At 39.8% G+C, this 14,292-nt stretch overlaps 1 protein-coding gene across 1 annotated transcript in view; it reads left to right on the top strand.

Annotated features, from left to right (window-relative positions):
• The window catches only part of CSMD3 (CUB and Sushi multiple domains 3), a 3,006,114-nt gene that overhangs the window by 2,807,816 nt on the left and 184,006 nt on the right, over positions 1-14,292 (top strand). Inside the window, exon 59 of the mRNA XM_078686868.1 lies at positions 2,198-2,374. Coding sequence (XP_078542994.1) covers positions 2,198-2,374 — 177 coding nt within the window. The remainder of the gene's footprint in view (positions 1-2,197; positions 2,375-14,292) is intronic.

Consider the following 14,292-nt stretch of genomic DNA (forward strand, 5'->3'; position numbering starts at 1 on the left):
AACTGCCATGTCGACCTGGCCAGTGCACCCACTTGCCAGGCCTATCCCTTCCCTTTTCTTATACATTGGACACCCTTATGGTAGGCCCAAGGTACCCCCTGGGCAGGGTGCAGTGTATGTAAAAGGTAGGACATGTACTAGTGTGGGTAACATGTCCTGATAGTGAAATACTGCCAAATTCGTTTTTCACTATTGAAAGGCTTTCTTGCCCATAAGACAGAATGGGGAATGCTGTGTAACATGTTTACCTGCATATCTTCCCATTGAAGCAAGATAGAAAATTGGAATCTGGTACCCCTGAACTCAGAATTTAATAACACATCTTTTAGGAAGGGTGGTTTTTAAATTCAGTTTTTGAAAATAGCACTTTTAGAAAGTGGCTATTTTCTGTGTGCCTCTGCCTGTTTGTGGCCCAACTGTCAGCTACACAAATTCATGTGACCCAGGGACATTCTTTAGGCCCCAAAGGACTAAGGCAAGAAAATGGCCACTTTCTAAAAATGGCACTTTCAGAACTGCAGTTTAAAGTCCAACTTCATCATAAATTAGGATTTTAAACTGTGATTCCAGAGACACCAAACTTAATCTAGTTATCTAATCCCAATTGGAATTTAAACTTATAAAATGTAATAAGGCAACTTCAGTGTTATCATATGGGAGTGGTAGTCTTTCCTGTAGCGAAAAACAAATGTAAGAGTGTTTCACTACCAGGACATGTAAAACTTATATGTCCTACTTTTTAAATACATTGTACTCTTTGCCCTCTGCACTGTCCAGTGCCTCCCCTAGGGGTGACATATATGTATTACAAAGAAAGGTTTGGGCCTAGTAAAAGGCTTATATTGCCTGGTCGATATCGAAGCTGAAGACTTCACGCACTGGCTCTGCAATGGCAAGCTTGAGACATTTTTAAAGTGCTATTTAAGTGGGTGGCACAATCAGTACTGCAGGCTCATTAGTAGCATTTAATTTACAGGCCCTAGGCACATGTAATGCAATTTTACTAGGGACTTATACATAAAGTAAATATGCCAAAATCGGTATACGCCAATGTAACATGTTTTGAGGACAGAGCACAATCACTTTAGCACTGGTTAGCAGTGGTTAGCAGTGGTAAAGTGCACAGACTCCTAATGCCAACTAAATGAATTCATCAAAAAGTGGAGGCAAAGGCAAAACCTTTGGGGATGACTTTGCATAAAGAACCAAGTCCAACAGTATTTTAGTAGATTTGGGGCCAGATGTATGAAGCTCAAATGGATTCGCAAATGCCGAAATTCGCAGAATTTCGGCGTTTGGGAACTCATTTTCACAAAATGGTATGTATGTAGCAAATTTCAGTGCAAAATAAGGAATCGCAAATTTGCGATTCCTTATTTTGCAATTGCATTTAAGGAATCGCAAATTTTGCGATTCCTTAAATGCAATGTATGAAGCACCCAAGTTGTGCGATTTCTCATTAAGAAATCGCAAATTACCACCAACTTGAAGTTGGTGGTAATTTGGGATTTCTTTCACAAAAGCACTTTTTTGCATTTGTGAAGGGCATGTATGTGCGCCATATGCGCACACATGTGAATTTCAGGGGTGCATCAGGGTGTCCTTATGACACCCTTGCACCCTTGAAATTATTCTCAATTTGCAATTCTCAAATTGCGAATCGCAAATTGAAAATAACTTCCCATTCATTCCTATGGGCCTCCTGGCCCATAGAAATGAATTGGAAATTATTCCTTAATTGCGAATTCGCAATTTGCTATTTGCAAATAAGGAATAATAAGAAATTGCTAAAAAATTGAGATTTTTTAGATACATACCATTTTTCAATTCTCAAATAGCGATTTTCAAAAAATCGCTGTTTGAGAATCGCAAATAGGTATTTTGATACATCTGCCCCATAGTCCCAGAGTCATCACTAAAGTCGGTGAAAAAAATATGCATATGAACATCATGTCTATATACAGATTGGACACGAGTCACAAAGACTGTAGCATGAGTAAGAGTAAGTTACTCTTGTAGCACTTCTTGATTACTTCTGGAGTAGAACATCAATTATTCTGTATTGGAATTCAGGAGTACTGCTAGAGTAAATCACAGCAATAACATATTTTCTCAATGTAGTGCTATTGCTGTCTTAAATCTGTGTATTTGAATGTTCCTAACACATTAATAATGCCTTATTCATTTCACCTTACAGCAGTTCAATGTGGTAATCCTGGCACACCAGCTAATGGCAAGGTATTTCGCCTTGATGGAACAGTATTCTCCAGCTCTGTAATTTATTCATGCATGGAAGGATATGTTCTTTCTGGATCATCTGCAAGGCAGTGCACCGCTAATGGAACATGGTCTGGGGCCTTACCGAACTGTACAAGTAAGTTTGAAAGCAACTCTATGTTTCAAATATGCTATGTTGAATATTCATGTTAGGAATTTATCAAGCCCTTTTAACCTACCCAAGACATTCTGATTTCAAAAATGGAAACTGTCGGACCTAAGGCCGCTCTTTATGTTATGAACGTCATTACTTCTGTTTCTGCTGAAAAAGTTTCCATTTACTTCCTAAGAAAAAGGGTCTCAGTAGTGAAGACTACTATTTTTCCTCATTTGAATTATGTGAATGTGGCTTACTTTGGTCTTCTAGAAAAGCAGCTGAGTAAATCCAAGGTATTTAAAATGTAGCTGTCCTTCTGATTCTGTGTCTGCTCACCTTTTATCTCATATCCGAGGCATGTGGAGCTTTACTCTGGATTCCCACCAATGAAAGAGTCTTAATTAAGTGTGCCTCATGCAACGGGCCAGCCATAAAACTACCGCTAAATTCCTGTCTGGCTTAATTGTGCCGTGCATGCCTGCATGCATGTGATGATAAACATCTCTCTCCTGGGTGAAGATATCTTGTTTTAAAAAGGATTCACTGCAGTGACAAGTTCTTTGGAGTAATGTTCACCTTTCCATCAGTCTAATCTTTCTGTGCCTGTCTCTATTTTTTTTTTGGTAGGTTTTGGTTTGTGAATCTTGCAGTCTTTTGATATCTATTTATGTTTAGGGTTATCTGTTGTCAAATTTTAGTGCCTCAATGCTATTTGGTGACCATGTAATTATAATTGTTTATAATAATGTGTAAAGCTCAAATTCACTCATATAAAACATTTTCTGGGACTCATTTATATGGCTAAGAGGATATTGCTGAGGTGTGCCATTTTTCATAACGTAAAATGCCAGGTTTTTTTAAGTTTGTGGATTTAAAGAGATAACATTCTTAGCAAGAGTGTAGAGGAAGTGTGATACAGGGGGATGGTCCAAGGACCTGGAGGAATCTCCTTCCCCATTTGAGAAGATTGAATTTTGGAACTGTAAAAGTAGCCTAGGCAGATGATCTTAGTTCTTGAGGAGAATACCTTTTGGATTTAGCGGCAAAAAGAAAAAAATCTTACTGTTGTTTTCTTCATTGCGACGCTCTATGTGGGATGGGTATGCCCAGACATGGGTCCCATGGCCACTATGCCACTGGACCCAAGCTGCCCTCAATTCAAGAGGCCCAGATGGGCCTTTTTGGGTCTTGGTATGCTTTAGGTTCAGACAAGATTTGGCTCGGCAGTCTGGTCTGCACCGTCTCTATTAGATCAGGACCAAGACTGATTGACATATGACTGAGTCTAAGCTGAGGTGGCATGGAGGGCAAAAAGTGATGGATAGGGATGCAGGCTTAATAATTACTTATGGCTTAGATGAATTCAAAAATGTCTTCCATAAATTATTTATATTCCTCAATGTAAAAGTAGATGTAGCTGCTCTAAACTGTTGAGGAGGCTATTACCTAAATTTATTTGCACTAACGGAGGAAATTATGCCATAAAATATTTTGTGCATTTCACAAGCTGCTTTAAGCAATTACATATAACAGTCTTCACTGCACAGAGGCATTTGCTACTATTACTATGTGGGAGATTAAGGGAATAGGAAGATTATTCTTAATTGTTTAAGGTAAAAGGACAGGCGTTAGTGACTGCTGATATCTAGGACTCTAAAGAAAGGTTAGTGTTAATCACGATGCCAAGAATCTGGACTGAATCAACTTGTGCAGGGCATTGGCACACTGTGGAAAGCCATAAAATAAGGTCCCACTATTTATTTTATGTAAGAGCGGGGGTATTTCAATGTTGCTGTGGCTGAGTTTCAAGAAATAGTTTTTCATCTGGTTTTGGCAGTAAAGTAACAAAACTTGAGGGGGCCCCCCTGCAAAGTACTTGCCGCCCCCACCCCCCCACCAGAGACCGCCAGGAGCTCTCCGGCCAGGGTACTTTGCTGAGGGCCCCCCTGGACTTCGGCCCCCCTCCCAGGTGCTGCAGGGACTGGGGGGGGCCTTTGTAACACCACTGAGTTTTTGATGGTTTCAGGTGTGAAGGAAATATCTAAGGTATGTATGGAAGGATTGGAGGAGAGAAAAAAAATACATGTTTGTCGTCAGGATAAAAGTAAGATTTTGATTGATACTTCTGTAGCAGGAATGCAAGAGGACGTAGGTAAGGATTAAGTAAAAAACACGAGATTATAGCTTCTTGTAAACCTTACCATGGAAGTGGCTTTGTCAGGGAGTTAAAGATATTGACTTGCATGGATTGAGACCTGTTTGGTTAAAATGATGTGATCCATGATAAAACAGTTCCACCCATCCCAAAGGATTTGAGGCATTGCAGTAGGTTTGTCGAGTCAGTGGTATCAAAGGAGGCAGTGAGGTCAATTACAATTAGGATCCCACATCACCACCATCCACATTCATTCACAGCACAATCCAACATTATTCTAAGGTTGTTTCAACTAATTTGGTGCAACTGCCAGCTATGATTTCTGATTGATGGTCCTGCAGCCCATGACTATCTCCAATACATTTCTGGAACTGTTGATCATTGTCTTTTCAAAACACGGAAATAGTACTAAAAATGTTAAGAGGGCCTTTTATTTTTAGGAAGAGGGTGAATAATTACATGTTTAAACTGGTCATGGAAGGTTATAGGTGACAATGAAGAATGTACGAGTTCTATTCATTAAGGGTCTATCTATTCTTTTATACATTTCCAGAGCGAACATGAAATAAGATCGTCTGGTGAGCCTGGTGGTTTACTGTTAAGTTATTAGTTTAGCAAAATCTGCAGTCATGGTGGGTTTAAAAGAGACACATGATTAATCCTTGATTGCTGTATTGCGGGTCCATATGATTGTAGGGTGAGCTGTGGAGCTATCCTGTTCCACATGTTAATTTCTGATTGTGATACATATTTTCAGAGAAAAACATCTAAGTGGCTGTTCACTAATACTTGAAAGGGGGCAGAGTTACTAGTGGCTTTTGGTGGGCTAAATTTGTTTTGGGTTTCCTGTGTTCCACTTCAGGGAGGACCTGGTTGGGCAGCACTGTTCTTATTGGAGCAGGATCAAGACTAGCTTACAAATGGCTGGTTCCAACATGGGGTGGCATGGTGAGAAAAAGAACGCTGGTCTGAAATGTTGTCCGAGTGATTGCCAGTGGTTAGACTTTTTGCAAGCATTCTCCCATCACCTTTTGTGTGTTTGGGCTAAATTACTAATCATGCACTACTGTAAGTGGATAAAGTTCGTGGGACCAAACGTCCCTGAAGCTTGAAGTCAAGCAATAACGATTTTTTTATTACTAAATCAACGTGAAATGTGTCTGTGTTAATACCCTAGGTAGGAATTTCAAGTGTACGAATCAATATACATTTGAAAAGAAAATTCTAGGTGAAAGCATTCCTTAGCTATAGTAATTATGCTGTGGAATAGAAGGCCCTTCACATATTTCACAAATGCACAATTTCACTGCAGTATTATTTGCTCTATGTATTTAAATAGGCATTCTATGTGACACAGACACAGGGCTTTAACATTATGGCTGTAATTTAGTTTGATAATGTCTCCTGGCTGCTTTTATTAAAAACAACATTCCTGCAGCTAATGACAATAAGTAATTCTGACCGCAGGGCCACCATCTTTTTGCCATTCATTCTCAAGCGCCAGTAAAAAATATTCTCTTGATTGTGTATGGATGTATACATTTTATAGGAGGCATGGCCACGTTAAATTTCTTTTTAGACTGGGTGCAATATGCTTGTCTCAGCCAAAGCGGTGGGGGTTTGGTTGTCCCAATGAATGGAGAGATATTTTGTGACTCGGCTAATGAGAATACTAATTTGCCTACATAAATATTTCTGCACTTAGATCTAAATTTCCATTTGAGAAGGTCATAGAGAAGAGATAGCGAGTCTGTACATGTGTTTATGTATTTTTTTGTATAGCATTTACTGTGTAGAGGGGACCAGTCTTTATAGTGTTGATGAAAGCCCTATAGAGAACTTAAGTATTTTTATTGCGGGTAATTTTAAAATGTGTTAGCAGTGAAAAATGTACTTTGATCTTATGCACAACATAAAACATTATTCAATAGGATGTGAAGTCATATTAGTAAATAAAAACATCATTAAAATCAGTATGCATATGAATGTGTATGTGTGGATGAAGATAACTAGTCTGGGAGCCTATAAGCAGCGCAGTGCTCCTTCTAGTGCAATGCCTGTTGCCTATTTATAGAAATATTGGGCCTTTGCTTGAGGAGAGGCCTGTAGCTGGCACCCTTGCCTTCTCCACATATACAGAACAAATGTAATTTCAACATTAGTTTATTTATCCTGAGTTAGTGTAGACAAATGCCATGCTCTTCCTTCCTTAAAATCGAAAACCTGTGGTTCTGTGTCAGGGGCAGACTCCTTGAGATTTTCTGACTTAGGTGTCTAGCCAAACTCCCTAAAATGCATTTTCCTAATTGAAGCTTCATAAGGCTGAGAAGAAACATATTTGCACTTTCCTGTAAATGTGCTGTATCTGCGAATTTTCCGTCCGGAAAAAAAATGTATCTAGGAAGGAGAGCCGATCAGTGCTTCTAAGGGATATTTTATATGCAAAAAACATCTATTGGAAAATACTTGATATTTGTAATAGGAAAACAAAACAGGGAGAAACCGACAACCAGAATTAAAATATTACAGCCATTGTCAATTACCTAAGTGGAACATAAAAAACGTCAGAGACTGTGGAGAAAGATATTTCATGCCTTAAACATACATTTATGGCTGAGGATACCTCCATTTACAAGTGTCAGTAATTAACAAAATAATCCCTGGCAGGCATAAATACATTATCTACTGCAGATTTCTCAAACAAAGTGAGAACAGGTCTGCCGTTGTAATCTCTCTTAGTGGGTGGTAATGAGTGATCCAAGGTATTTTTGTTTCCACATTTGGGAAGGCCTACAGAAATGTATTTTGGTGGGCATTTTTAAACTGCTCTCCATTCTCCCTGGACATTGTTGAAGATTTACTTCAGTCAAGTGGGGAGAGGTTGTGGCCTTATGTCCAGAGCTGCTGACTTTGGATCTGCGGAACCAGGTTCGAGCCTCAGCGTCGACTCACCTTCATGTGATTCTGGTCAAATCACTTAATCTCCCAGCGCCTACCAAAAAATGAATGTGTCCTTGTGTAATGTAACTCTTGCTCATGCACAGGTCTCCAAAACCCTCAGATAGAGTTCACGCAATATAAATCTGCAACAAAAAAAGTGCAGGATTAAATCTCCTTCATGAAATGTTCATCATTCTACACTGCGATATATGTGATGATTGCTCTGTGTTGTTAAGCACAACATGAATGACAAGTTCTTCTTCTCCTTGCACCATGCACACAAAGCCTCGGTCATTAATTGTGGACCACTTTTCAGTGAGCCAATTCTTCATTTAGGCAAAGCAGCATCTTGAAACGTTTTTCATTATACAGTACTAGCCTTGATAAGTTCTGTTTTGACGAAGAATGCCAGCTGCCTTCCAAAATTTCATGGGGACTTTGTGACTATACCGACATTTTGGGGCGACATACGCCCCAACTCAAAGGCACAGCTCACTGGTGCTTAAGTCCTTTGCTTCTATACAAGCAAAGGACTTAAGCACCAGTGAGCTGTGCCTTTGAGTTGGGGCGTATGTCGCCCCAAAATGTTGGTATTCTATTTTCAAGTGCCAATTGGGCGAGGCGGGTCTCCAAGGAGCATGCAACAACGCATTATTTGGATTATCAATGGATTACGATTGAAATAGGTGTGCATTCCCTACTTCCAATATGACTTTGTGACTATATCATGTCTAATCCAAGAAGAATACAGATGGGTTTATAAAGCTAAGCTGGCATCTGGAAATTGAGCTTCTTTTTCTAGGCTTGATTTAATGGGACTGGTCTAGTGCTCTCACCACTATTTGCATCTTTGACTCCACTTCAACAATGGGAATGGAAACAGATAAACCACATGTGGTCCTGATGTTGGGTAAACGTTTTCTCCACAAAAATGTTTTCCCAGCATGGACTCAGAAAAGCAACTCTGCATTTGCACAGGTGGCTCCATTGAGCCTGTATGCCATTTTACAGTATTTGGGTAGCTGGAATTGGGACAGATGCCACTGGGAGATTACACATGACATTCACCATAGTATCAGAAACCCTAGAGTGTGATGTTTCCCGACAGAAAGAGGGGTGAGGCTGTCATTTGAAAAGAGCAGAGCAACTGGATTTGGCGGATCGTATTTATCAGAAGCAATAGCCTCACACACCCAGATGGGTGTCATGCTTCATCATTGGTTAGCTCCTCTTCGGGCCAGCACTGCAATGCTCAGCAGGTCCCTCAAAGGGTCTCTTTGCCGGAGATCTTAAACATAAGATGCCTTGACGAAGTCTGTGAGGGTGAGTGCTGTGAGTGTAGATTGGTTAGTGAGTGATTAAAAATGACTAAGAGGTACATTCTTACATTTGTTATATGGGTTATCTAGAAATGAATAAAAACAAAAGAAGGCTGTCCTGGGAGCTTTGACCCTTGACAGCTCAAGCAGTGATAATATCACAGGCCAAAATGTTTCTAGCCCTATGTGGTCCAGCAGGATCTTAGGCAATTCGTCAGGACAACATGTTAAACTTACCCTATAGCAAATTGGGAATAGAGTTGTCGTATTATTATAGGTACCCAATCATCAAATCATCCGTATGGTGTCAACTATACCTTATACAGTAAAGAACAAATATAATCTGACCTGTAAGAGAAAAGAAACCTTATAAAAGGTATCACCAACATGGAAAATAGGATGATACCTACGTTTATTACCTGGAATATGCATTAGGCCAAAATGAATAAAAACATGCCTTAGGTGTAATCACGCATCTCTGTGATGAAGGATACTTAAAAAAGGAAAAACGCACAAGCAGGTGACACACATGTGATTTCACAAAGCACAAACAAAAGACCCACACATGGGACATGACACATCAGTACATTCCCAAATGCAGGTAAGAGGGATCTTACCCTATTTGAGTAAAATTTTTGCCCCTTATGTTTGGGCAGAGGACCATGCAATGCTGCAGGAAAAACCAGTAGAAAATACATCTGTATTAGCAAGTGATCAGGTTAAGAATAAAAGGGATTAAGTGAGTATCTGCCTCAGTACTCTTGTTGTTCTACATGCAGAAGTATTGGTGACCTACCCTCCTCTACTGGCCTGGAGGTTAGGAGGGAGCCGTAGGGGGTGTTTAAAAACCTGTAAAGTAGATTAGTAATGCAAAACAAGTGCGCAGAGCACGTGGGTCGAAGTACGTGCAGAGACAGATTGAAGACACTAGACTAGGCATCGTCCGCACCCACTATGTTGAGTAGGCTGCCAAAATAGCATTGAAAGCAGCGCGCTCAGCATGAGCGAGCAGTCACAGGTCTCCTGGCGGAGCACACGCATGTGCGTACATTGGGACATGTCGAAGGTGCTGGCATTCATCAACAAAGTTCAACAAAAAACTCAGGAGTAGGCAGGTTTAACAGGTATACTCCCTTGATCGGGAACATTATGCTCCCGATGGCCCTACAGGATGAGTGTTTGGCAAGATGGGGAAGAAGTGGCCTATATAGGATCGGGGATCTCCTGGTAGGGGGTCACATAGCTCCCTTTAATATAATCCGGGAGAGAATTAGTATAGGCCCTCTGGATTTTTTAAATTCTTACAGTTAAGGGATTTTCTTCTTAAAAAATCTGGCAGTGCTGCAGGTTTTGTACAGGTGGCGATAATCAAACTTCTTATTCACAGTTTGGGCTCCTCAATCTCACAACTCTATAGCTGCCTGTTGGAAGGGCTGCCAGACGATCTAGATAAGCACAGGCAAAGATGGCAGGATAAACAGGATAAAATGGGGGTTTTGGATTCTTGTTTCCTTAAGTCAGTTACATTAGGGAATTCTGTGCTGTGTTTGGCTAATCTGCAATCACAACATTTCGAGACCCTTTTCGACCTTTATCACCTTGGCTGCTTGAGATATTCCCCTGCTGTGCTGAAGGTCAATAGAAATGGGTGTGGTCATGACGAGCTCAGCTTGTCATCAGCACACGAGCACCGTGCCTCATGACGAGCTGAGCTCTTCATGAGCATGGAAGGAGTTAAATCACGCCTGCTAAAATTGCGAAATGGGGAGGAGTGGAGGGAATCCATTTGTTTTAGGTGCAAGGCACATTCTGCGGACATAATACACATTTATTCCACTTGCTTCATCATCGAGCCACTCTGTCAAGAAATATCAGCTTTTTTACAACTTGTTTTAAAAGAGGGTGTTTCTCTGTTGCCTCATCTTATGCTATTGGGGGTCAATGAATTAATGGTAAAAAAGGCAGAAGAGCTTTTTTTATTGCAATGGCAGTTTTAGACTTTGTGTTGCCTCTGCCTGGTTAGATCCGCTACCCCTGCCTTTTCAAAAGTGGAAAGGACGATTTCTGTTCATTTATAATCTAGAAAAAGCACTTTCTGAGCAAAAAGGTAGAAAGGGCAGGGCAAAAGGGAAAACGATTTGGGGCCTGTTTACAACTTGGATCACTCCTTTCACACAGGCAGAATGAATTGTATGGTGATAAATGTTTAGTTTAAGGGCTATGTGATGAAATGCCTTTGTGTCTTTTGCCTTTTATTACGTGTAGAGACAAATGTAACTGCTTTAACATCTTAATTTATTTATTGCCTGTACATAGTCATCATTATCTCAAAATCTCGAGTTTTTGGTATCTGGTTTTAGCTGACAATGTTTTTATGTGTTATATGCCGATCCATTTCTATGGTGCTATAGTCATCATGATTTCTTGCTTCAGCTATACTGTTCTTTACGTTAAAATAAAATGTAATTAAAAAAGTTCAACAAGATGCCTATACAGGCTTTTCTTCGAGAAGACACAGTGGTTTATCATTCCTAATAATTCAACGTAGATGTCATAGACCCAATGCATTTTGGGCAAACTGCCCTTCCTCACTGATAACTATGGTATAAAAGAACATATAAGAACCAACAATTACAAGCATGGAACAGAGTCTACTCTGCTCCATTGGTGTAAACCCAAAAGTGATGTCAACTCATCGTCACCAGATGCACCAAAAAAAATAAAGGGCCCGATTCACAGAACTAACTTAAGACAAAATCCTAAACTTACTACCATTTTGGTATTCACAGAAGGCACTTACTCATTTTGGTATTCATAGAAGGCACTTACTCATTTCGGTATTCACAGAAGTTAGGAGTCCTAACTTTAGGACTCCTAAATGCCTTCTGTGAATACCCAAAGTCTTAAAGTAAGGATTTTTCTCAGTTTAGGAGTAGTAAAGTTAGGACTTCTAACTTTGGGACTCCTAAATGCCTTCTGTGAATACCTAAATTCTTAAAGTTAGGATTTTTCTCAGTTTATTTATTTATAGTGTTTTATATAGCGCGGACAAGACCCGTGGGTATCAGAGCGCTTAACATATGTGATTACAGATTGACAATTATAGTAGCAATTATAGCAGCAAAACATATATGGAGGTAGAAGACGGTATGCTATCTAGGTGATAGGATAGAGGATTACATATTAACATAGAAGATTAAAAAACAACATTGAAATTATAGTAGCAGTTATAGCAGCAAACAGATAGGGTGGTAGGAGGTAATATGCCATCTAGGGTGATTAGATAAATATATTCCTAACGCCTGAGCAATTAGTATATAGTTTAGGTTGTGTCATAGTCATACAGTCAAGTTCGATGAGGTAGGATTGTATATTATTATCAGTTCAATATCATAGTAGTGAGCAATAGGAGTAGAATGGAAGTAGCTAGATGCAACGATCAAAAATATTAACAGGTTAAGGTAGGGGTAAATATCTTCGGGTGAGAGACATAGTGCAGACACATCTAATAATGAAGTATCAATAGATTGTAAAGCCGAGTCTTGATTGGAATCGGTCATTTGTCTTATATGTCTTCCAATAGTTCATGATGACTCCAGTCCTCTTTGGCTGAAATGTTCATATCATTGGTCTGTTGGCATCTCTATGTAGGGTATTTACTCATCATGTGGCTTTTCAGTTCCCTTTTAAAAGCTGCAGTATTTTGAATCTTCCTGATGTAATCTTTTACTGTGCCGGAAGGGCCACCGAATGGTGTATGTACACAAATGGACTGCTTGTGAAATCGCTGTAGCCGCGTGCTCAGTTTGCTTCGTCAGCTAAATATAATACCCACGATCTCAACATCTGGATTTAAAAGGTCGGCCTCCCTTCTCCTCAGTGCACAGCGTCTGGGGGTTCTGTTATTTTCAGTGAACTGAAAATAACAGAACCCCCAGATGCTGTGCAGTCCATTTGTGCAGTCCATTTGTGTACATACACCATTCGGTGGCCCCTCCGGCACAGTAAAAGATTGACAGACCTGATAAAAAGGCAATATCAACTACCACTATACCCTGACGTAACAATAGGTATATGTGTAGTTTTGAGTGTGGACCAAAAAACAGGACACCTCTCTTGTTTTTAAAGTTACAGATCTCAGAATGAATACCTGAGTACGATAGTTATATATACCTTGAGAAACTGTCCTGATGAAGGATTTTTAACCGAAACTCTGCGTCGACTTGTGTTCTTACGAACATTTTTAATGAATTGTGTAATAAGTGTATAACAAATGTTTAACATGATGTACTTTATAACTATATAAATTTGTATTAACCTGATTATAATGTGTAATAAACCTATGTTTAAATTTTTATTGTGTTGTAGTATTTAACCTGTCACTAAAAACTTTTCTGTGTTTATAAATTTATCATCGAGTGTTCCATATTACTGCATGAAAATTGGTACATATTGGATTTGATGTAACTCAGGCAAACGTTATCTGAGGTATCCAGTGGTTGTGTCTATGAATCATACTAGTGTAGCGGGGATTTAATACTGGGTGATTACCCCTCCGTTTATTCTTGACTTTAGGGACATTGTAATTTTTTCCTGAGTACAGTGTTTGCCAGTAATTACTGGCTCTGTTCTATGTTTAATATATGTTCTACATTTACTATCTTTACTAAGTGATGGTTCTGACAGTGGTCAAAGTGGCCCTGTCATGTGTATATACTCCCCTGTAAATTTTGCCCAGTGCCAGTTGGCACAGTGTATATTGTGTGATTACTATTCTAATGTGTTTTATGATAATACAAAGGCTATTTTTGATATAACATTGTGTGGAGTTCCTTTTGTGGTGTGCCTAGTATGTTGTTGCTGTGTGTGTGTTGCGCAAACGCTTCACACATTGCCTCCGGGATAGGCCTAACTGCTCATTCCAAGCTACCAAGGGGGTGAGCAGGGGTTATCTTTGACGTGTAACTCCCTTGCCCTAACTAGAGTGGTGGTCGCTGCCTGGCTTTGGCGCAAGCCTTAGCCAACCAGAGAACCCTTCATATGTGTTGCACAATAAAAAGTACTTTATTACACACACACTACTAAATACTATGCAGTAAATACAGATATATAGAAGGAGATACATGGAAATACCTTTGATTCCAACTGCAGAACATAGCTGTGAACCATGGTACCTCTATTCAGGTGCCTAGACAGAATTTCACAATATAGGGGTGTCCTTATCAATGAGGTAGGCCTGTTGGCTTTGTCAGAGTGTCAATACATCAATCAAAGCAGCAGATTGTTATAATTCGCCACTGCAACCATATTTAACTCAATAGGGAGAGTGGCAACATTCAATACTATATTCATAGTAATATACAGCTTTGCACTTTCAATAATATCGTCAAAAAGCATTATATTGAAAAACAGTTGTCCCGGGCTCTTCTTTCTACTTTTACTGTCCTGCCACTGGAGCTTTAGGACCAACTAGCAGGGGCCCCCACGCCCCAGGGCTCTCAAGC

The sequence above is a fragment of the Lissotriton helveticus genome, chromosome 4_1 (assembly GCF_964261635.1).
Source record: "Lissotriton helveticus chromosome 4_1, aLisHel1.1, whole genome shotgun sequence".
In the NCBI taxonomy this organism is placed as follows: Eukaryota; Metazoa; Chordata; class Amphibia; order Caudata; family Salamandridae; genus Lissotriton; species Lissotriton helveticus.